Genomic DNA, 24,140 nt, shown 5'->3' on the forward strand with positions numbered 1-24,140 from the left:
TATCTGGAATCATGAATTTTATTAAGCAATAGAAAATATACACCAGGGAAAATAGCTTCCTTTACGAGTTCTCTTTTTTTTCTAAATTTTATACTTTTTCTTCAAAAATCAACTCCCACTTGTAAAGGCCAGTGAAAAACGACAGTCAAATAATCCCACAGGAAAACTGGATGACAAAAAACAAAAAACAACAACAAAAAACTTCTGCCTTCACTGCAGTCCCATCTGACCAGACAGCAGGGAAACGACACACAACTTCTGGTTTAAAGAACATGCGCAGCCATTATGGGACGTGCTGCTGGCCTTTCTCTTGAAAGACTCTGCTCAGTATTTGTACCTCAGGGCCCCAGTTGTCTACCTCACTGAGATCCAGCTCTGTCTGGGTCTCTGGCAGGTCCAGAGAGCTGATGGAGCCGGACGGGGAGCCGCGGCCCTCGTACGCGTAAGTCTGAAGAGAATCGTACGGAGGGCCACTTGTGTCCCGGTCGGCCTCAACCACCTTGAGCTTAATCACCTCATGGATGTCCTCGTCAGGTAATGTCAAAGCCGGGCTGAGAGCCTCAGTCCCCATTGATCTCCACAGCTCCGACTGCAGGTTTTTCCTCATCCTCATCTCCTCGGCTGCTGCGGGGTTCCTCAACGCCGCTATGTCAAAGGCCTCTGTGTCTTCCTCACCTCCTCCCTCATCATCGTACGTGACTACATTCTCTCTGATATCCTCCGCCGAGATGATCAGAGGCTCCTTTTTGCTCTTCTTGCTACGCAGAGTGACAAACAGTACCACGATGGCTACAAGAGAGGAGACACAAGCTTAGTTTGTTCATCCGTGTAAATGGTGATGTGAATTAGATGCACTACCATCGGGAGTTAGTGACGTATCGCTTGGGCGTACAAAATGAGGAGTGCAATCATCTGCTTGCTGACATTTTCATATGGGGAAAAGCTTTGTCTGGGCAAATAATCACTTAATCACTCATGTGCTGATGTGAAATCAATGGAGTTTTGCCATAAATAGCCATGAGCCTCTTCTTTCAAACAGATTAGCCCTGTTCCAAACAGCTACCTTTTAAGGCATCAACAGCAATCATTAACAAAAAACATAATATTAATAATACTTATTACATTAACATAAATAAAATATGTATTTTATTTCAGCTATTAGCTGATGCAACATTTCTAGTTTTTGTTGAGTTTAATTTTAAGTACTAAAATAATTCAAATTAAACTAAAATGAATAAATACTATATATAAACATAAGCTATAATAGTATATCAATGATTCTAAAATAACAATAGGTAGCACTAACTAAAATGGACCCTCATAAGCAGGGTTACTATATATAGCCTAACTAATACGAAAACCATAAAAAAATAAGAGTGAAATGAAATAAAAACATTTTTACTAATTCTCAGCTGGTTCTTAATTGCAATTTAGATAAACTAAAACAACTACAACAGAAAAATTTACAAAAACTACACATTAAAAAAAAAAAAAAAAAAATATATATATATATATATACACACAACACACACATACAATTTAAAACATACACATATTAACTAATTTAAAATATTAATAAAATAACTGTATTACTGACATTATTGACTAATTGAATTTTTCACTGAGCTGTTCATCATGCTATCTCCTTAGATGATTATAGCATGGATACATGCCACCTTCAACTGTTACTTAAAAAGGTAACTATGTTGCATTCTACTTCTGGAAACAGTCTTCATAATGACAGTTGCTAAATGTTGAAAGCACCCACTTCACCAAAACTAAGCTAGTCTGTTTGTGTTTGCTGGTTTGAGATGCCAAAGCTGGTTTAACTGCACAATTCCCTTCTACAGCCAGCCAACAGATCAGCTTGACCTGTCAGGGCGACCAACTGAGACTTGCAAACCAGCTCAGGCTTGAATAACATGTTTAGCAGGGTAGATAGGTCAATTTTGGAATGGAGCCACATCATTGTGTTTGGGTTGTACAGTTGTTTATGCTCTAAATTGGGAAGAGCTTCTAAATCCTTTGCATGCAAAAAAATAAAAATAAAAAAATAATAATAATAATTATATATTAATATGCAGAAATCCAGGAGGATCGGGAGGTACAGGACCCCTCCCCCATCTGAGGGTAGTCCCCCCTAAAATTATGATTAAAAACCATGCTGAGCACTATAAAAAATTTTTTTTTTTATATTTTAAATAATTATGTAAGCAGTAAAACACCACAAACGGGGCAAAAATGCGTTTTAAGTTTAGAAATATTTTGAGTCTCCCCTTCCTTGCCTCACAGTGCTTTGGTCCAAATGCCTGCTTTCCTCTTTTACATCGTCCACACAGACACAAGTCAATAGTTGTGGAACTCCAGTAAGTTAGGCTGTCAAGGCAATTTTATTCACTTAAACATAAGATTAAGTGATTATTTTTTCTTTAATACAGATGATGCCAATGATTTTTTTTTTTTTTTTTTTCTGATTCCGCTATGTTAGAAATAATAATGTTACTTGCTTGACGGAAAATGTTGCTAGGTTTTGAAACAACAAAACCCACCCAATTGCTACTCAAAACTAACCCAAAACTAACTGCGTTTTGAGGTGGTCCCCCAGTAAAAATTGTGTTCCAGAGGCTAAAATAAACGTTATTGGGGTCACATCAATATTAATTATGTATCCCAATTCCACGGGAAAACCGCAGGCTTGGCAACACTATGATGGATAGCAATGTCTACAATGAACAAAAGTCACGACCGCTGTTGCAATGCGACCACAACAGCTTAGTTTAAAGCTTAGCTTTAGCTGTATTATTTGTGTCCCTTTCAAAAATTGCTCTTGAGAAATGTTCAGTTTAACGCCCCCCTCCCAAACGGTTAGATTAAATTGACGCCCCCTGCTTATATTTAAATGTATTATTAACACCACTTCCTGTCTGTTCAGGTATGTGCAAGTTACAATTGTTGTTCCAGGTTTCAGCCCACAGAGTTGTGCAGCATTCCTGAGTAGTGTCTATATTTGGCCTTGTCAGTGGACCGGAGTGAGAGAGGGGGATTTCACACATTCTGTAGGGTGAAACCTTTCATCTACAACCAGTGAATTTCAAGCAGTGCTTCTACTATCTATGCATGTATGTATGTATGTATGTATGTATGTATGTATGTATGTATGTATGTATCTATGTATCCATCCATCTATCTGTCTGTCTGTCTGTCTGTCTGCCTGCCTGCCTGTCTGTCTGTCTGTCAAGCAAGTGATAATAAAATAAATAAATTAAATCCTACAAAAATATTTTACAAAATAAATTATTGATGATTCACTCAAATTGAAATCGAAATAAATAAATAAATACATAATGAAAGTAAAATAAATAAATAAATAAATAAAGAAAGAATAATTTTACTTCTGGATTCAGACCCCTTCATATGTTTCTGCTCTTTCCCTAATGTCAAATTCATGAAGGAAAGACTCAAGTTCTTCTCTTGGCTGTTATGTTTTCAGTCTTACCCAAGAGGATGAGCACGCACAGCAGGATGGCAATGAGGGCTCCGGTGCTGAGACCAGCCGAGGACAGGAATGCTTGAGCCCTGCACACTGGCGTCCTGGCCCCGCGCTGGCACGGACACACCCTGAGCGTAAGCGTGCTGGTGCTGCTGAGGACGGGCTCTCCTCCATCCCACACAACCACGAGCAGCTGGTACAGCTCCTGTTCTGCCTGGCTGAAGCCTTGCCTGCGCGCCAACACACTCGCGCTGCTATCTGTCAGAGAGAGCAGAGGTTTATTCTCGCTGGATGCATGCATGACGACGCTGTGCAACCGAAGCCAACAAAACAATTCTCTCCCCCTTCTCGGCAGTTGCCTCTGAGAATGGAGAACATCTTTTTGAATATTGCATTCTGTTACTTCATTTTCAAACAGCCTGATATGGTTTTTGATTCTTCACTGTTGAAATGACAACAGCGATAAAACTGCAGCCACAGCACTATGTTAGAATACATTCCACTAAGCATCATTTTTTTATGTATATATATCAGTCAAAAGTTTGGGGTGAAAAATATATTTTTTAAGATTAATACCTTTATTCAGAAATTATGCATTAACCAATCGACAGTTACAGTGACTTTAATAAAAAAAGCTGTTAATTGAACTTTCTATTCATCAAAGAATCCTGTATCCTTTATCATGGTTTTTGTACAAATATTAAGCAGCACAACTGTCTTCAACACCAAATCAGCATATTTGAATGATACAGTCATGTGACACTCCTAAATAATTCAGCTTTGTCATCAAAGGAATAAATTATTTTACATTTACAATTTGTCACCTTTATACAAAATTGGGTTATTCACATATTCTTATTCAGATGATTTTATCCAAAGCAACTTAGAAAAGAGGAACAACATATTTAAAATAAATTAAAATAGAAAATAGTTATATTAAATTGTAATAGTATTTCACAATATTAGTTATTACTCTATTTTTAATCAAATAAATGCAACCTTGGTGATCATAACAGACTACTTTTAAAAATATATAAAATATGAGTTTTACTTTATTTTGATGGTACCTTTAACACATTCTGCTGACTATACTGTAAGTATTACTCTAAAAACAATGACTGTTGTAACAGTGCATAAATCGGACCTTTCTATAACCCTAGCACTAATAAGCTTAAACAAAAATAATGAAATAATTGTGTAGTGGAGTTTTTTTTTGTACACAGTGCCGCGAACTGAATTTTTCGGGACGTCTGGTCACCCTAAGTCTTTCCTTATAGTCAGTAGAACGTCTTTTTGGGAGATCATCACAATAAAGAGGTAGCAGATATTAAGCAGATGGGCTACTTATACTCTCATGAGAGTAAGTTGACATGGAGGTGCAATGTTACTTATTGTTAACAGAATGTTCAAAAGGAACCACAAACCAAAGATCATAAAAATAATATAATTTTACAATAGCTTCAAATTTGGTTAATCCAATCCAATCCGAATTATGCGTTTCATAAATAATTTTTTAAGATAGAAATGAATAATAATAATAATAATAATAATAATAATAAGGTGTCTATGTTTTCTGATACACATTGGCCTATCTTTACTTGTGTCCAAATAAAAAGAAATATAGAAGTTTGCTTTACTGCTGTACCTCCCCAACAGGAGTGCTGGAGCGCCAGTGTGCTGACACCACGTAAATCCCACACAGTGACAAAAGCGTCATGCTTTATTAACTCCCTACAGTGCTCCAACTTTTCTCGTGCAAATTTGCTTGTGCAAATTTTTTTCACCTTCTTTTCTAGCTGTCGCTGCCTTCCTTTCGCACATACTCACACACCCACAAACAGGCAGGTCGTAAGCACCTCAGCATATGCACGGTCATGCTGCTGCTTCCCACTGCAGATGTGTGTTGAGCTAGAGTCTTCTGACTATGTTTGGGTTTGGGTTGCAAGATGAATTCCGTCTCCCTCTGAATACCAGCTCCCAGGAGAGCAAGAGCGTAGGTTTGGGTTTAACACTGGTATGGGCATGTTAATAGCAATCATGCTATACAAATGCACCTCTGGGCAAATTGCCTGCAACAACTCATAAGAGTTTAGACAGAGTATTTACTTTATTTTACACCGTATCAGGTAAAGTAGTATATATTTGATCTGATAAAGTGAACAAATAAATGTTTTTCCCACCTCCTGTCTATGCTCAACCTTAATGGGCTATAAATGGAAATCAGTAAATAATCAATAAATTACCAATATTAATTTTGAGATTTGTTAAAGACTTGTTAAATGTATTAAGCAGTATTAAAATAAAATATTAGTGTTTTAAAAGACAAACTTTATATTAATGTTAGAATATGACTAAGGTAATGTAAATGTAAAACTAGAGCAAATGTGCATGCATTATTATTATTATTATTGTTATTATTATTATTATTATTATTATTATTATTATTGTATGCATGAGCATAGCTAGTATACAATACAACTGACATGGATAAACATTCTATATTACTAATATTGGCTGACAATCATAACTATATGGTACTAAAAACCACGCATGTCGAATAAAAAAAAAAAAAAAAAATATAAGCTATATAGTTACTAAAGTTATATGCAGGCTGAATACAAAAATAAAGGACTAAACAGTTATTTAACTGCTAGGGAGAAAAAAAGTAACTAATGACAAGTACTGTAACTGATGCTTTAATTTATAAAGGGAAGTAATATACTTAAAATTTTATGAATGAAAAGACATAAATGCTACATTCCTTAACCGTAATATTTGATATTTGTATTATTTGCTTGTCTCTGGGCCTGTAATGTCCATATACCCAAGTCTACAGCAGTGTAAACGAGGCAGGGCTCTTTCTCTCCAGGGATCTAATGCTTGCAGATCCAGCAACTATTGTGAATGCATTAGATACTACAGGAAGGAAAATTTCCTAACTCAGGGTTAAGGTTAACACTAGCCAAATTAGCATCTCTGAAATATTTACGCATAAATCAGCCGTAGTGACCCCTAGGTTTAACGCATTTGTGTTTGATTTCATGCTGTGGGGGTTTTATAAAATGGCCTGCAGGTAGACTCCATTTACTCTGTCCAAACACTATTAAAAAACATGAACATGAAACGACCGAGGGTGGAATGATCATTAGCGAATCTTCACAAACAACGCAGAAAACGTGGTCTGTAATTACACATGGATGGGAAATTCACAGTTGCACTTTGATTTAAGTAGCAGTGATTCGTAAACACTTTCCCTGTGAAAAAACATGAGAGCGAACGATGCATGTACTGTGGATAATTAATCTTCACTGTGAGATGCTTCGTGCAATAAATATAGAGATATGTAAATAAATAGGAAATAGCAACAACAACAACAAATACTGCCAATACTGCAGTTCTGGCATGAGTCCTGATCGCTCTAGCTGTTATAACTTAATGTGAGTGATTAAATGGTGAGCGATAAATGGCCTGAGAGAGAATTGTGGTGAATTGGCCCAAGAGGGACCTGCTCGATGTAATGTGCCCCACATCTCAGATGACACAAACACTCTTGCCAAAACCGTGGCAAAGCGTCAAATTTGATGTTGGCTATCTTTGCGGATGGGGCGCGCAATTCATTCCCTCACCCATTCATCGGACAGCTTCATTAAAAACACTTTCCTAGATTTAGAATATGAACTACGTCGAAGAACATAACAGTCAATATGATTATATATGGGGGGGGGGGGGGGGGGGGGGGGGGGGTAAGTGCACCTCCGTAGGGAATGTCCATCATATTTTTTCTGCTTCAACCTGGCAAGCGCTCTGGTCGAGTGGATGCTGGCATAATGACTGCGGCGCCAGGAAAGAAACATCTACGTGATCAAGGATGACAGCCCTACACACCCACTCACTCTCAGCAAGCGCAACAGAGCGCTCCAACCCCCAATGTGAAAAATGGTCAGTAATGGTCCATCCGTTGGGATATTATTTAAGGATGAGGCAGTCTGAGGGGACCTTGGCTAGGATACAAACTCAAAAGCACTGGCTCTTCTGAACTATCTCATCTCCCTGATTGCCCTGTTAAACTCCAACCGGTCCACCTGCAGCACTGATTCACCCAAGCAGCGGTCCGGCATTAGAAGTAAATCATTACAGCCCAACCATCTCCACCAGGGAGCCTTGAGCTAACATAAACACAGACCTGGTTTCCGAGGAAACAGCTTGGTTGGCCTTGCAACGATATTAAAAAAGAGATAGAAGAGGAGGGGAAGGCTGGAAATGAGGGTGATGTGTGTGACAACGTGGTAGTAAATATGTTTGTGGAGAGGCATTGAGGGTTTGCCCTGAGCAAACATCAGGAAATCAGTTGGAAAACATTAGAAAGATTCCATTACTGAGATGCCATCAGAGAGCCCCTTTAGATCAGTCAGATCGCATTTGACTTTAATGAGAGCCTGTGTACAACTTAAGTACTGAATATGGAATTTGTTTTTGTAACTAACTCCTAAAATACAAGCTTGACATGTCAAACTATTTCTAATTAGATGTTTTACCCAGCCAAAACAAATCCTGCAGATGTGTGGTTTTGTTATTGTGTGTGTTGTTGTTGTTGTTGTTTTTTTTACCTTCATTGTCCTTCAGAGTGAAGTTTGGATTCACTGGAAGGTCTTCTGGTAAAGCGAAAGTAAATCGACCATTGGCAAAGTTGTCCTTGTCTGTGGCCCTGATGATTTGAATGACCTACACCCAGAACAAGAGAAAACAAGCTGATGCTTAGTGCTTTCTTTTTCCAGAATTAAGGTTGAATAAAAAATGGCACTAAATATAACTAAAACAGACACGTTTTGCTTCTCTGAGAGATGGGTTTTGCCACTCCTTATAACCCAGAAATGTAATTGGACCACCTGGGCTTCTTCTTCCTCTCCACTTTTGAAAGACATTAACTTCAGACTGCTGACCCAAAGCCCCTCAGCCAGTTGGGTGTCTGGATCACAGTCATTGAACAGATCACTAGTTTGAAGCATTGCTCAGACTCATGATGTTTTGTCAGCTTGTTAACCTAATTGGCTCCTGCTAGCACATCAGCTGGAAGTTGGAATCTCCTCATGCAGAGTCTGGACCAATTATTGAAGCTCTTCACCTGTCTCTGACGTACCACCCATGTTGGGTCAAGGGTTTCTTTCTCTGGGGCACTTTCACACCAGAGCATCTGGTTGGTTTGATCCTAGTTGGTTTGATGTTGGATTTGGTTGGTGTTTTGGTATGGTTCATGTTCAGAATTGGTGCAAAATCAATATTATGACATATGATTAGCTTTAGCAAGCTATCGTTCACACTTATTAAAGGATAATGCAAATTAGTTTCTCAAGAAAATGCATTTAGGAGCAGTTCACATTTGTTGCAGCTGCATTTTTTTGTTGGTGTAAGGAATCAACAAGAGTAAACTTTCTCTACAATCTACAATAAGACAGACCAATACTTGGAGAAGGGTGTAGAAAAGAACTCTGGACCAAGTAATGGAGCCAATTTTAAATATGGCCTTTGTCCCTGCATAACAGATTTCCTAAAAGAACAGCATTGTTTCATGCAGCGTACTGTTGTGAATGTGTGCAGAGCAGATCAAAAGAAAAGAGCTTCCTGTGAGTTGATGCCAGTACAAGAAATGTGGTTTTGCCTTATCTCTGTGGAAACACTTAATCAAGGGCCACAGCATAACAGCAGTCCCTGATTATCTTACAAAGTAATTGGGAAGAGGATTTTATTTAGATGTTAGATGGACTGGTTTAAGCCCAGCAGACCAGAAGTCACAATAAATGAAAGACAATTTCTTTGCTTATTCATGGACCTCAACCTTATACATTAAATCATTCACTGGGCTTGAATGAAGCCTGAAAATAATTAAAAAACAGCCTTTAATTAAACAGAGGTCTGAAAAAACAAAACAAAACAACAACTACACTTTCATTCCTTTATCTAAAGAGATGAAAATTCTGCACTCATTTATTACATTGTTCCAAACCCACAACACTTTGATTAATCTTTGAAACGGAAGATATATATATATATTTTTATATCTAAGAGGTGTTTATACCTTTTATTCCTCCACTGAAAGTCAAGGTAACTAAAACTCAGGGTGTATTCACACCAGGAAAAGTCTGCTAGTTCACTTGCTTTGGTCCAGACCAAATACAATGTTGATTTTTTTTTTTTGTTTTGTTTGGTGCGGTTTGCTTTCACACTGCCCTTTTTGCAAGTGAACCAGAAATTGTAAACAAAACCATGTGTGCTGAGGTCATCCATTCATTGGACAGAAATTCTCAAGCAGGGAAAAACAGGAAAATTAATCATGGAGATTCTTCGTAGTGCAATTGTTATTATTTTACTGATTTTCTGTTATTAGCTACACACACAATATGAAGACACTTATGATCAGATGAGACAATGTCATCTATACGATGTTGTAACAAGGATTGTTGACATACCATGGCATACCAAGGCATACTGACAATGGTACTGTGAAGAATAATGATTAGGTATAATAAAAGCGAAAGTGAAACTTAAAAAAACAGCATTCATAGGAAAGCAATTGCAGGCTTCCACAAGTGTAAGCTAACTGTGCTATTATCCGTACCCCCCCAACCCCCCCCACCCCACAATCAACATGATTTTTATGCGTCTACTCCAATAGCTGTCATATATAGGAATTTGCCCAAGTGTCAATGAGGCAGCGTGTCTCTTTGGTGCTCCTTGTCGAAACACAACTAAACATTTTTCAGTGGCTAGCAAATGTTGCAAACACAACACTTTCCCCTAAGGCAACTCCAGCTACGGGAGCCTGTTAACTCAAAAGGCGCTGTGCTTTCTGCAATTGGATCAGATCGAGGTCGGATCATATTCACACTAGGGCTGTGCGATTAATCGAAATCGAAATAAAATCGTGATTTGAGTGTGCACGATTTCTAAATCGCTTTATAGTACGATTTTCCGCATCCCCAACCTTCTGCAGTATGTTATCTGAACCAATCAGGATGCAGCACGCCTAAGTGGAGCGCGAGAACAGAGCAGACTGGGCACATGCCTTACTCCAGGTTCACACACTCTGTCTGTGATGCGTAGCCTTTTTTTTTCCAGCCCATGTTAATGGTTTAGAACGCTCACACTGCACGCGGTAAAAGATGAGAACAGAAAAGGTTATAAATAGAAAGGTGCAAAAAGATTTAATATCTTGCGCATGAGCACAGAGAGAGTTGTGAGTGCATTATTTAAATGTGCTTTCAAGTTACAATAATGCGCTCTCGATTAAAATCGAAATCGCAAAATTGATAAAAAAATCTTGTTTTTTTTTGTCCAAATCACACAGCCCTAATTCAGACCTTAAATGAACCATACCAGAGTTCATTTGGTTGTTTGGTGCGCACCAGAGTGCGATTGTTGTATCACACCTGCCAAAAAGTTCCGCACTAAAGGGGAATATTAACCAGAGTTCGTATCAATCGAACCAAACAAGACAGGTGTGAATAGACCCTTAGATGATCCAAAAAGGTCATTAATACTTTGTAAAATGAATCCATATAAAGCCGTCGTATGAGTCGTATGAAGATATGCAGTACAATCGCAAAACTTTCTTTGGTTTGGAACAATATTGGGGTGAGTAAATGATGACGGAATTGTGACCTATCCCTTTAAGTACACTTTATGGTTAACCACCAGCAAAGCGGGCACAAATGTTCAAACAGGACCCTTGATATTTAATTAAAAAAAATGTATTGTCGCCCACTGTGTGTGAATTGTGTGTGTCTAACTGCTTAAATCGTAATCTCATTCAAGGGTAAAGCTATAAAAGCTATGCCGCAGCACTGCTGTTCATTGCTGCACATGAACCTAGATTTCAACGTGCAACGATTAACATTTCCTGTGAGCCATTCCTAGTGCGCTTGATGCGGACTGCTATCTGCCGGTGAATACATTGGTACATGCTGAATTATTTATAGGTTTAAGAGCCTCCAAAGTCTGTCGAGCCACAGATAAATCCATCCTTGATGGTTTCAGACATATCATAAAGGCAGCGTATGTGTTTTTCATTTATGCATGTGTCCATGGCATTAGTGCAAGTGGGAGTGTGTGTGTTCAGACATACATGTGAAAAGAAAGATGGAATTAAACCATGAAAAAAAAGATGATTTGAGAAAACAAAAATGGTGCAGAAATAGGGAAGGAGAAAAGGACAGGAGAAAAGGAGGAGTGCAGATAGGAAAAACGGTTTCAGGGGTTCAGATTGAAGCTGACAGGTCGAAAAAGAATGATAGTGACACACTGAGGAAAAGACTGAGAGGAGATAACTAACCTGGCCTGCTTTGGAGCCTTCACACAAAACCAGAGCGCTGTCTGTGGCAATATAGGGGGCATTGTCATTGACATCCAAGACCTGGACTGTGACTGGTACATAGCTCACCAGATTTGGATTGTCTGGAAAAAAAAAAAGATGACAAATATGAAATCATGGATGTTTTCTAATTAATAACTTCCAAAAAACAATGAATGATCAATGTATGAGTGATTTCAAATGACTGAAATCATGACAAATCAGGACATATTAGCATAACACGTGAATCAGCAATATCTGCTGTTGAATACTGTGTTTTATGTACAAGAAAAAGATATCCTTAAATTCTTTATGCACAATTCAAATGCCAACTTTGGGGCACTTAATTAACTATGTGAACATTTAATACTCTCACTAGTTTATTTGTAATGTCCAAGTTTATTTGTCCAATATTAAAGTCCAAGTTTATTTGTCCAGTGGTAATGAACTTGCACAGTTATTTGTATCTATCCTAAATATGCACAGTTAAATCATATTTTTACACTTTTATACTAATCTAAACAAATTACTGCCATGGATATCATGAGAAGCTTTTCACTGACACAGTTTTATAACTGTAATCATTTTTTTTTTTTTGTAAATAGGATAAAATAACTTTTGAATACATTTTTTATTTATGAATACATATGAAACAAACACACAAACAAACAAACAAACAAAAATGTTTCATGTGACTTTTATATGAAATAAAAAGGTGAATTCTGTTGGTTTGTTAAAAAACAAAAACAAAACAAAAACAGCCCCTGGGATATAAATGCAGTCTTAATCTTGTGACACAGGGGCAACCTGATCCTTTGCTTTCAATACATTTTATTTTATTTTATTTTTTTATTTTTTACATTTACCATGTTTATAACCTTAAAGTGAGATACATATGATTCATGCTGCTGTCATGGGATTCATTGAAGCATGATGATAATTTAAAATCAGTGTGGGAAACATTCAGCATGATGGAACTGAGATTAACTACAATGACCTAACATTATCAGCCCACTATCAGCAAGCGTTTATAGAGGGCAGTTTCAGCCCATTAGCTGAACACCACTGTGAAGAAAAATGTCGAGGAAAGATAATTGCTTAGATAAGCATCGGTTAAAAATAAATAAATAAATAAATATAGAAAAAGAGAAGAAAAATGTATTGACCCGGTCCACCTTCATAACCACATCAGCATGCCAACAGCATCCTCAGCATCAATCCAACAATGCAACACTCCTTCTTCAAGGAGAAATTTGTTTTGGTCAGTATCAATGATTTAGACTTCAGGGCCAATTATTCCTTCTGGACAAGGTGTTCCCAGTCCATGGTTTAAGAAGAATGCTTGATTCAATATAAAAATATCATTAGTAAAATGGTTCCCTGTGTGTGTGTGTTTGTATTTAAATACTGTATATATATATATATATATATATATATATATATATATATTGTAACAGATATGCAGGTCAGCGATTCATGGGTTAAATTCTGTTTTATAAATTCAGACTGTTGGTACTAAATGCCAGCCTGGCTGGACTTAAACTATTTACGATGCCCATGCAAGCTTCAAAGAAGAAACGAAAACCCCCAACCCAAATTCTTCCAACACTGGAGACAAAGGAACTTTTCGTATAAGTTCCTTACTTTCATTTTATTATTAATATGTATTTTAATTATGTTTATGGATTGCATAAAATGGTTAATCCTTGTTATGTGAAGAGTACAAGTTGCAAGCTTATACTTTAGGAAATGTCTTTCCTCACTTTAACTTCCTCAAAGAGAGCCATGTTCTGCAACCCCCACTTTTGCAGGTCGTAAAGTTTACGACCACACAGGAGAGGAGAGAAGCCAAATCTTCTCCCCAATGCATTCTATGGAATGAATTTGTTACCTGTTAGTTTTTATGCTGTATAAATGTATTACGTATTCCCTTTTGGTACATTTAGATGTTTCCCAACATCTGCAGTGTTATCATGTGTTAAGCAAATCTTTCAGATGTAGAATTACACATATTTAATGTAACTTCATGTTTTGATCACATATACCTATTATGTTTAGTCTTGTTCTAATCGTCATGCTTTGACAGACCCATTTATCTAGAGCAAAGTAATGAAAAATGTATTTAATCTGGAATAATGAACTTGCTTTAATATTCCTGATGAAATCGGACAGGCCCTAAATCATCAGGGGGTTGTCTCAACCGAGACAAAGGAACTTTCCCTCCGCTTCAGATCGCGGACATTCATTGGATGCTCCCTCGAAAATGGGCGTGAACTATTTCAAGCTATAAGAATTGACCAAACAAGGTCCACCCTCCTCTTCGCTCTCTTTTTGCTCTTCTTTCTCTTCTCCGTTCTCGGACACGCTGCTCTCCAACGTTGCTTCCGCGCTCATAGCGCGAACCCCCTCAGCACAGGGGCTGAGAGAAAAAGCCATTTTAATGGCTCCTTTGGAAGCTTTCGTTTCGTTCGTTTTCTTTTCTTTTCTTTACTAAGTTTATTAAACTATTCGCCTCTCCACGCAAGGAAGACGAATTCTGGAACAATGTTTGTTGAACCTTTCAAATACCGCGCGAGGACAGAACAAAGGACCACGTGCTCCACGCTCACGCCAAGCGCAGCGTGCACGCGCGTCACATGGCCTCCGTTTCATGGCACATGGCTGTTTCAACGCGCAAAGCTCACAAGCTCGACGCCGATCTCACGCCACACTCACATGGGACACTTCTGCAAGTATCACTTTCTCTATGGAGATTTAAATGCTGGTTTAAAGTGTTGTTATGATCTGATTTGTTGTTGGCTTCCCAAAAGTTACTGACTATGATTTTCATACCTGAGCTCATTCTGTGATCTCTCTCGCTTTCTACACTTCTCTCTCTCTCTCTCTCTCGTTCTCTCTCTCTCTCTCTCTCTCTCTTTTATTTGGATTCCGTTATGTCTCTTAAATGTTTATTGTCTGTATTTTCGTACGCATATTTACTCTGTGTGATTTGTAGTTTGATGTATTACTAGTTGAATTATTAAAAACTCATATATAAAATGATTGGCTTTGGACTCCACCCCACTCACATTACGAGTCACTGAAATGTTTTGGTCTTTAGCTACAAGCTCTAAATTTAGAAACTAAATTTATCATAAGGATAGGATAATATTTTCATGGCCAGAGAATACTTTTCCTTGAATTATAAGGCGTGATAACTTTATTGAAAATTGATAGGTCTACAGTGGTGTGCTGGACATACCACGGCTTGATCTGCAGTAATTTACAGTAAGAGATCACAATAATTGATATGAAGAATGTAATATTGACATATTAATGAGTAAATCACAGTGCCCTGTGATTAGTATTGGTATTGGCAATTGAGCTATTTTTCATAATCAATAAAATTAAATGTAACTGTCATCTGAGATATATATTAATCAAATTCTTGATTAATTATTCAAATTCCCTATATATCATTTGAGTTAATTACTATGTAAAACTCATTGTTGTTACAATATATATATATATATATATATATATATATATATATATATATATATATATATATATATATATATATATATATATATATATATCAGTGAATACAGACAGAATTCAGACCTCAGAATCGTACATACCAATCTCTGCAGCCATCACTGTGATGTTGTGCCAGGCTACCTCCTCTCGGTCTAGACTCTTGGTGGTTGTAATGAGTCCACTGTCAACATCGATGGTAAAAAGTGCATCACCATCTGCAATTTGCTCGATGGAATACCTAAAATTGCAATGTTGACAAGTTCTACTCAAAGATAATATTCAAAATATGTTGACAGTTATTCCAGAAGCACATATGAAGTGTATACAGTATGCTTTCATAGACACTGAAACTGAATACTGAAATATATGATTACAAAAGCAGACTCTGAAACCTTATGACTATATTTCTTACATTTGATTACTCAGTTATTAATCTCCTGTCACCTACAACTTACGATAAATTTCTGTTTAGACCTTACTTCAAGACATTTTGTTAAGATGCTTAACCTAAACAATAAAAAGTATATATGAATGCGTTTAAGTAGCTGCAGAATAAAACTCGGATTACATTTCTCGGATACATGATATAAACCTTTAAACTTTAAGGCTTTTGAAACGTTTTATTCATAACTTTAAGATAAGGCTTTTTCAAGATAGCGTTTTCTTGCCAGACTTTGCTGTGGGGGAAAAAAAAAAAGACACTTATATAAATAGACTCTATGCTCGACTGTTTCTGCATTTGGTCTCAGTGGCCACTACAACTTCAGGTGCAATGCAGTGTATGCAAATTTTAAGAAAACTTAGCATGAAACAATATCAGTATTCATATGATTCCTCCTTTACCTCGAAAGTAGATAAATCTTCTTTAACTTATTATTAAGCTATTATAAATAAGACTAAATAAATTTTGCTATTACCACAGTTTGCTATGGGAGAACATACACTTCCTCAACTTTGAATTGCAATTCTGCATCCTCTTTTCTTTTTTTTCTTTTTTGACCTCAAAACCACATCTAACAGTATAATTCTCTTTAGAAAACTTGCCTGACTTTGCTTCTTGTGCTGTCCGGGTCTTGAGCAGTTACCATGCCAACCTCTGTCCCAGTTGGAGCATTTTCATACACATCCATGATATAGTAGTCCATTGTAAACACTGGAGCTTCATCAACATCCCCAATGATAAGCTTGAGCGTGGTGGTGTCTTTGAAAGGACCCAGGTAAGAAAAACGAGGATCCAGATGGGTGTTGACACCTTCTATATTCAAAGAGTAAGCCTTCTTCTTCTCGTAGTCCAGAGGCTATAAAGGACATCAGTAAAAAGATCAAGGGAGAAGCAGAAAATACATTTTAGCCTGGGAAAAGACAGGGCATGGCTGAATGAGCAGACATTAGTTTGATCCCATTGGTTTTGTGGGAACATCTAGTTCAGACCTTTCTGAGCGAGATGACTCCTTCTCTCTTGTCACTGTCTGTAGAAATGGAAAACATGGCAGCTCCTTCCTCATTGGTAATTCTGTATGTCATCTCAGCATTTACGCCAAGATCTTCATCGTTCGCTTTGATTTTACCAACTGCTTTCCCTACCTGAGCAGATTCTGGCACGTACAGCTGATAGTTTTCTGAAGTGGAAGATAAAAACAAACAGAATAGATGCGATTTAAAAATCTTTTGATGCGAATATTGAAAAGTGTTGGTTGCGCTCAACTAATTTGCAGGGTTTATTTGGGATAAACCTGCACAAGCTCAATAAAACTTGTTTACTTTCACAAAATAAAGCTTAAACGATTTCAGTCATTTGGGATACATTCACAGTACATTCAAAGGGATTTAAGGATTAGATGGTTTCTGTAGAAGGGGTGTGCCTAAAATCCAGACCAAGAGAAGCAGGGACTCGTACTTTGAGGGAATCGCGGTGGATTGTCATTGACGTCGGTCAGTGAGATGTTGACTGTCGTGGATCCGGACAGACCCCCGACAGAGCCGGCCATGTCTTTGGCTTGGATGATGACAGAGTACATCTCTCTAGTTTCTCTGTCCATGTTCGGCAAAGCTGTCCTGATGACACCTGTGATCCAGAGATCAGAAAGAATAAATATAGTTCTCACTGACCTACATAACCCATATTTCATTATTGGATGTTTAAAAGTGTATTACCATTTTCTGCAAATTATGGTGTTTCAGTACAAATATTAAAACAGCCCACATTTCCATAGAAGACAAAGATTAGGGAGGTATTGAACCCTCCACATGAAGTGAAAACAAAAGTATGTAGAACTACAAAAGCCTTATAAACACAATTTATTAAAAGTAAAAGTTAGCCTTGGTGAGAATATAAGACTTAAAGACAAAATTTAAAACAAGTCATGGTAACAATTAGTATAGGGACCAATTCTCACTAGTTGGTTATTAGCATGCCTATTTTTAACATATTCTTCATGGTCATATTCTACATCCTTGATCCTGCCCAATGACTAAACCTAGCAACTACCTTACAAACTATTAATAAGCAGCAAAATAGGAGTTTATTGAGGCAAAAATCACAGTTAACGGTTTGTTAATAGCAAGAATTGGACCTTAAAATAAAGTGACCAAAGTTATAACTACCACAAATGGTATTGCATGTAACACATATTCAAAGCGCTTTCGTTTATTGAGCTATAAGCTGTCTTTAAAGAAATTAACATGTATTTTTGTCAAAATATTTTATGGAAATCCTCCTAAAATGGATGAACATCTCTTGAAAGTTACTGTATAATTCATATAAAGCAAATTCTTGATATACTTTTGTCCATGGAAAATTAATGACTAGAGTTATGATGCTCCTACAAAGGAAAAGGCACCATAAAAGCAAAATAAAAGCAGTCTACAGAACTCATGGACAATATTTTAAGTCTTATGAAGCCATATTGCAGTATATCTCTGTGTGAGGTCCAGACTCATATGAAGTCATTATTTCACAGAAAATCTTGCTTGATAGCCATTGTCAGCATTTAGTTTCACTTTATGCAAAAGAAAAGCATCTCATTTTGTTTTCCATAGAAGATAGAAAGTTAAATGGGTTTTCAAAAGACAAGACTGAGGGTAAATAATGAATTTTCAAGAGAACCATTGCTTGAAATCAAACCGCTAGCCATTTGATGGCATTTCCAGCAATAACAGCCACCCTTCCCAGGAAAGGTGCGTGTCCTGAATATCATGTGTACACTGCAGATCTATGACCCTTAGTTATTGAGGAGGTGAGCTCATAGCGAGTGGTTATCCTCTGCTTTGCCCCAGTTCTGACCTGGTACAGGTTCTTTTCGAGCTTGACAACACACCAGCAGGTGAGGGCTGACCTGTCACCTCTATGTACTGTTCTTATGTGCTTTAAGCCCGTAGCATGAACCCTCCTTTCCAGATGTGCACACATCTCCTGCATACTCCACAACTCTTAACCAAAGGCTGCCATCTGCTCCAAACATTCCCTCAGGAGATAGAGGATAAGACAGGGATGAAGGAAAGGCTGGAAAGCAGAACAGCTTGCATTTGCCATGTGAACTTGTATTTGTGCCCCTTTACGCCATGAGATCCCATGGTAATGTGTCTGAGAAATGAGCACCAACTGACATGATATACCAAGGCTCCAATGCACCAACATGGGATGTTTAAAAACACTGGAAATCAATAGCATCATTTCATAAAAGCATAAGCTCTTTCAGTGCATAGCACTAGAAACATTTTATTTACTTCTTAGTAAATATATAGAGCAGTGGTTCCCAAACTTTTTTCAGCATGCACCCCTTTCTAGTGTTTGGCACCTGTCAAGCACCCCCCAACACCTTACTCTGATTAGATTTCAAATTTTTAATTGCAATAACTAAATACAAATATTCACTGTAAACTAGAAAACATAATGATAATAAAAGATCACTTCCTTTTTTGTGAGATGGATGGGCCTGCATGTTTGCACACAGATCATATACATTAAATATATATGATATATACATATAAATATTTAATTTCTTTAAAGTGCCCGTTTTTAACCTGGATTCACGAAACATTCTTAAGAAGAAATTTCTTCTCAACTTCCATTTTCTTCTTATTTTTTAATTTTAGAAAAAACTTAAGGATATTTTGTATTCCCAAAAAAAATCATCTTAAGAATATTATTTGAAATGAATTGTTATATTTGAACATTACAGCAACAGCTACATATAATACATAGGAGGACTAGAGATGTGCACAAGTTTTCTGAAGGGACAGCGATGACTGTTAATGTAAACATGATCGCTCATGATTAGCCTGTGTGTGACCTGCTTTTTACTGACTTCAAAACTCATTAGCAACCCTGAAACGAGTCAGGGTTAATTTTAGCTTATTAATACATCATCTTTGGCAATATTCAGTGCATATGAGTGCGCAGGATGCATTTGCTGTAGAAGCGCGGACTAAAATACCGGAAGCGTTCACTCAGATGAAAGTGCAAAAACACGACACAAAAATTAATGAAACATATTGCTGCAGCTTAAGACAGGCTATTTTAAAAATAACTGTTCAAAAACAGGCCGCATTAAAACATGAAGCTGAGCGCCATTCAAAGTCGCAACAAAAATATACAGTCTGGTGCGTGCTTATGATTATGATTATTAGGGTAATCTACAGGAGTGAGTTTAGCAGCAACATGTATTTATTCAGATAACGGCTGTTAATTTCTTCTTAAGAAAAAAAATTAAGATGTTCTTAGGAATATATTTGAGAACGTTTTAATATTTAAATTTATTTCTTGAGAAGATTTTTTTTTTAATTCGGCCCCAGGTGTCCATTCTGTTGAATGTAGTAAGTGAAAAATGAACGAATTATCAGTTAGCACCTAATATGAACTAAAAGAACAGGGCGGGGCTATTGTGACACAAACGTGCTTGTAAAATGAAATGAAATCAATTGTAATTTATACAGTAATGTAGTGTGTAATGTGAAATGTGAAATTTTATTTCTTAATAAAACCTTTGCATGTAAAGTTTACCTCACTTAAATACATAAAAATAATAAAGAGCGATCTTTTTCCCCGCCATTACAAACATTCTCTTGCGCACCCCTGGTGGTCAGTCTGCGCACCACTAGGGGTGCACGCACCCCAGTTTGGGAACCACTGATATAGAGGATACTTCTTGTCAGTTTAATCAAAAAAATATATGAAATGCCTTGATGTTTACACACTCAAGGTAATCAGTCATCAAAGAAATCAAAAGAAAAGTGTGCATTATCAAGCCAAGCTATTAACGTGGGACATATCCCATTCTTTTATTGATGTTTATAAATGATGTAACCTGATGATCTGATGATATATAACTGTGGTTCATTTCATATGGTGTGTTTTTTTTTTTGTCTGGTGAAAACCTGTATACATAAATGTAATATTATAGGAAGGAAGGAAGATGAGTAGAAAACAGTAAATGTCTGCATCTCTGTAACTATACATGTTTCATGTTTTAATCTGTCATATAACTAGATAAAAATGCTATAAACTATATGGGCAGTATAAATATTTCTGTCTGATTGTCTTAAATATAAATACACACACAGTACCTACAAGGAGCACAGAGGACCTGTAAAGGAATGACTAGCAGTGAATTTCAATTTCATGTCATATGTGAAAGTGTGAGATGGACAGTTTAAATATTCTAACATGCAATGTTTTCTTTTTAAATGGACACGACCAATGGGAGTGAGAAAAAAATATGCTAACAGATACCTCAATCCGCCAGAACAAATAAACACATGCCAGTGTTTCGGCCCCAGAGAATGTCATAGAGATTGCACCCAGCCTATTGAGAGCAGACAACACCTGCCAGGACAGGGGATTTCAGCAGACAACACAACGAAAAAAGCAAAATGTTCATGTTAAACAGGCTCTTAGTATTCAGCTAGTAGCCACACAGCAGAGACAGAAAGTAAATAAAGCAAACAGGACCAGACACTGATGCAGAACTTGGTAAGCCCTGTTCTTTGTACTGAGAGTTTGATTTCCTATGGAACAACAGACAGTCAACCTTATAGTGAAAGTGCAAAACATCACGCCGGTTAAGCATCACCCACCGGTAAATGGGGCGAACTAACTACTACACAAAGGTGCAGTTGAGGTAATTCTCAGATATGAAGATTAGACACAATGATGCAAGTTATTGTGCTTTACACAAAGGTGGATGGGTGAGAATAGCTTGGGTATTTGTAATTGTAGGAAGAAAAACAATTATTCCACTATGCTATATTAAACCACATTATACTACAAATATCGTATTCTACAAATTACTAGATTAGACTAAAATAAAAAGAACAATCTCTAATCATTTTACACTAAAAATAAATATATAAATACATTTTAACACAAAAAAATTGCTCTGAAAAAAAAATAATAATAAAAAATACAATACTAAATAAAAGTGCTCCAGTAACTATAATAGTATTGATGCAGGTATTCTTTGGTGATGCTTCAATCGGATTATCAAAAAAGAAAAATGAAGTGCAGAAAATAACTAATAGTAGCAACACCATTAACTTGACTAAAATTTTCAGTAGTTTACACAACAGAGTGTTGTGTTGCACATACAGTAAAGGCTTCACAATTAAGTGAACTTCTATATTTATCAAGCATGCTCTATTATAATTTCCTTTCTGTCTCATATAAAGTAAACAGCCCTTTGTTGCCCATGTTGGTGCACTGGGGCCTGGTTGTACAATATCTTGTCAGCTGGTGCTCATTTCATAGTAAACATTAACATGGGATCTCATGTTCAAGTTCACATGGCAGACTCAAGCTATTCTGCATTCCAGCCTTTCCTTCATCCTCGCCTTATTCCCTATTTCCTGAGCAAATGGTTGGAGCAGATTTATATAATGTAACCTATACAAAATAAATAAATAAACAGATTAATTAATTAATTAAAATAAATAAACTACTGTATATCTATGGATAAACTCAAAATGTGAAAACAGCTTTTTACAGCTGTGATGCTCAAAGCAGAAGATACAAACCTCCGTCAATTCTTTATCTCTCTCCAACAGCAAAAGAGGCTCTCTAGACCTGGAGTATTGGATTATTTGAGAGTGATTCAAACATGCACACACACTACTCTTAGTGCTAAGGGTATAAGCACTTCCGGACAAAATGAGCAAGCAACACCGATATGCAAGATTGCAACATTAAACCAGCGCCCTATGATAATAACCCCTGATGTGAACATTATAATACAGTATAGCTTCTTAATCCCATCAAAACCTTCATGATAGCCACAAACAGGGGATTAGAGATGAGAAAAGAGTTGAAAGAGTGACCATGGAAGGTTTACAGTAAATCCAATCTCATAGTTTTAGCCCCAAAGACACCAATAAAAGACAAACCGCCATCAGAGATCTGCTGCTTCAGTGGAGGATGGCAACAATCCCATGGGTCCCAGTGGGAGGGAGACTGAATAAGCAATTACACATAATAAATAAATGCACAGTGCAGTACCCAAGAAGCAATTCTGTGTAAATTGGCGGAGTTTCATGGCGGATATCTGAGGGATAGAAGTATGTATTGGTACTAAGCTGAGTCTCTTGGGTCAGCAGCTCATGCTGTTGCTGACAGGGCGTTTCGCCTAAAAAACAACGCACACACTAACAGCTGGAACAGATGCTATTCACCATTTTACCTCGTACACTGCTGATGTAGATGTTTGTGCATCTACACACACCAGCCTGGCACACTCAAACACATATAAGCCAAGCAAATTCATCCTGCACCAAATAGGCTCTATCATGGGATAAACACTCTGCAGGTTGGCGCTTTCAAACTGGGACAAACACCCCCCAGGCACATTCAACTTGACATAAACAAACACCACCACTGTGGAAACTGAACCAAATGGCTACTAAGAACAGAATAAAAAAACGAGGGAGGAAGGAAGACATTAAATTAGGATAGACAAGGTAAGGGAGCAGTACATCACAGCAAGTAGGCCACAGTTCGGGCGTTTTCAAGCCTACACAGAACAGTGTAGTCCGGGTCTAAGGTGCCGCACTCTCAACGTTTCAATCATGTGTTGGTATTATGAAAATGATTTGTTTATCCACCCTGGCTTTTTGCGAGTAATTGAGTGTACCATGTAAGTCTCCAAAGAAAACCATCCATATTCATTGCCCTCAATGCAGGTTTATTGATTTATTTCTGAGATACAATTGAGAATGATATTTTCCACATTTCCTGCATGATTTATTGGAATTTCAATGTAGATGCCCGAGTCTGAGTTCCGTTTGAAAGAGCATACATATTCATTTAATGTTTAACTGAAGTCCCTGTGACAAAAGACACATTTTGTTACTGGTCGGGAGGGGTTTTTCCCCTCAACATCACTTCAAAGGTGGAAACAACATGTATGAAAGGCCCTCAACAATGTGAGAATGCATCAATTATTCTCCACATAGGGTAGAGCAATAAATCGGGAGTTCCTTTGTGAGCCTGAAAGCTGTTTTACAGAGAAAATGTATCTGTGCTTCCTACAGCCTATTATTGTGGAATGACTCACCCGCTGGTGACTTCGCAACAAGCTCATAGGAACAATCAGAAAATATTCAAGTGTAGCCTTCTACAGTCGAAGGCATCTCAAAATGTCCATAAAACTGGTTATTTGTAGAAAGCGAGGTCTTTGCGTACCAGTTTTGGGGTCGACGGCGAAGAAAGGCTGCCCTTGGAGAATGCTGTAGACGATCTTGGCGCTGTTTCCGTAGGTGGGATCATCGGCATCTGTGGCAGTGATCTGGAATACCGAC

At 37.3% G+C, this 24,140-nt stretch overlaps 1 protein-coding gene across 1 annotated transcript; it reads right to left on the bottom strand.

Moving 5' to 3' along the window:
* Nucleotides 1-24,140, bottom strand: LOC127950772 (cadherin-18-like). The gene is made up of 9 exons (XM_052548034.1): nucleotides 24,025-24,140; nucleotides 17,251-17,418; nucleotides 16,785-16,972; nucleotides 16,398-16,651; nucleotides 15,455-15,591; nucleotides 11,817-11,938; nucleotides 8,098-8,212; nucleotides 3,497-3,748; nucleotides 1-789 (listed from the first exon to the last, which is right to left on the bottom strand). The coding sequence occupies exons 2-9, from the start codon at nucleotides 17,390-17,392 to the stop codon at nucleotides 284-286; spliced, it is 1,716 nt and encodes a 571-aa protein (XP_052403994.1). The 5' UTR covers nucleotides 17,393-17,418; nucleotides 24,025-24,140; the 3' UTR covers nucleotides 1-283.

The sequence above is a fragment of the Carassius gibelio genome, chromosome B2 (genome assembly GCF_023724105.1).
Source record: "Carassius gibelio isolate Cgi1373 ecotype wild population from Czech Republic chromosome B2, carGib1.2-hapl.c, whole genome shotgun sequence".
Taxonomy (NCBI): Eukaryota; Metazoa; Chordata; class Actinopteri; order Cypriniformes; family Cyprinidae; genus Carassius; species Carassius gibelio.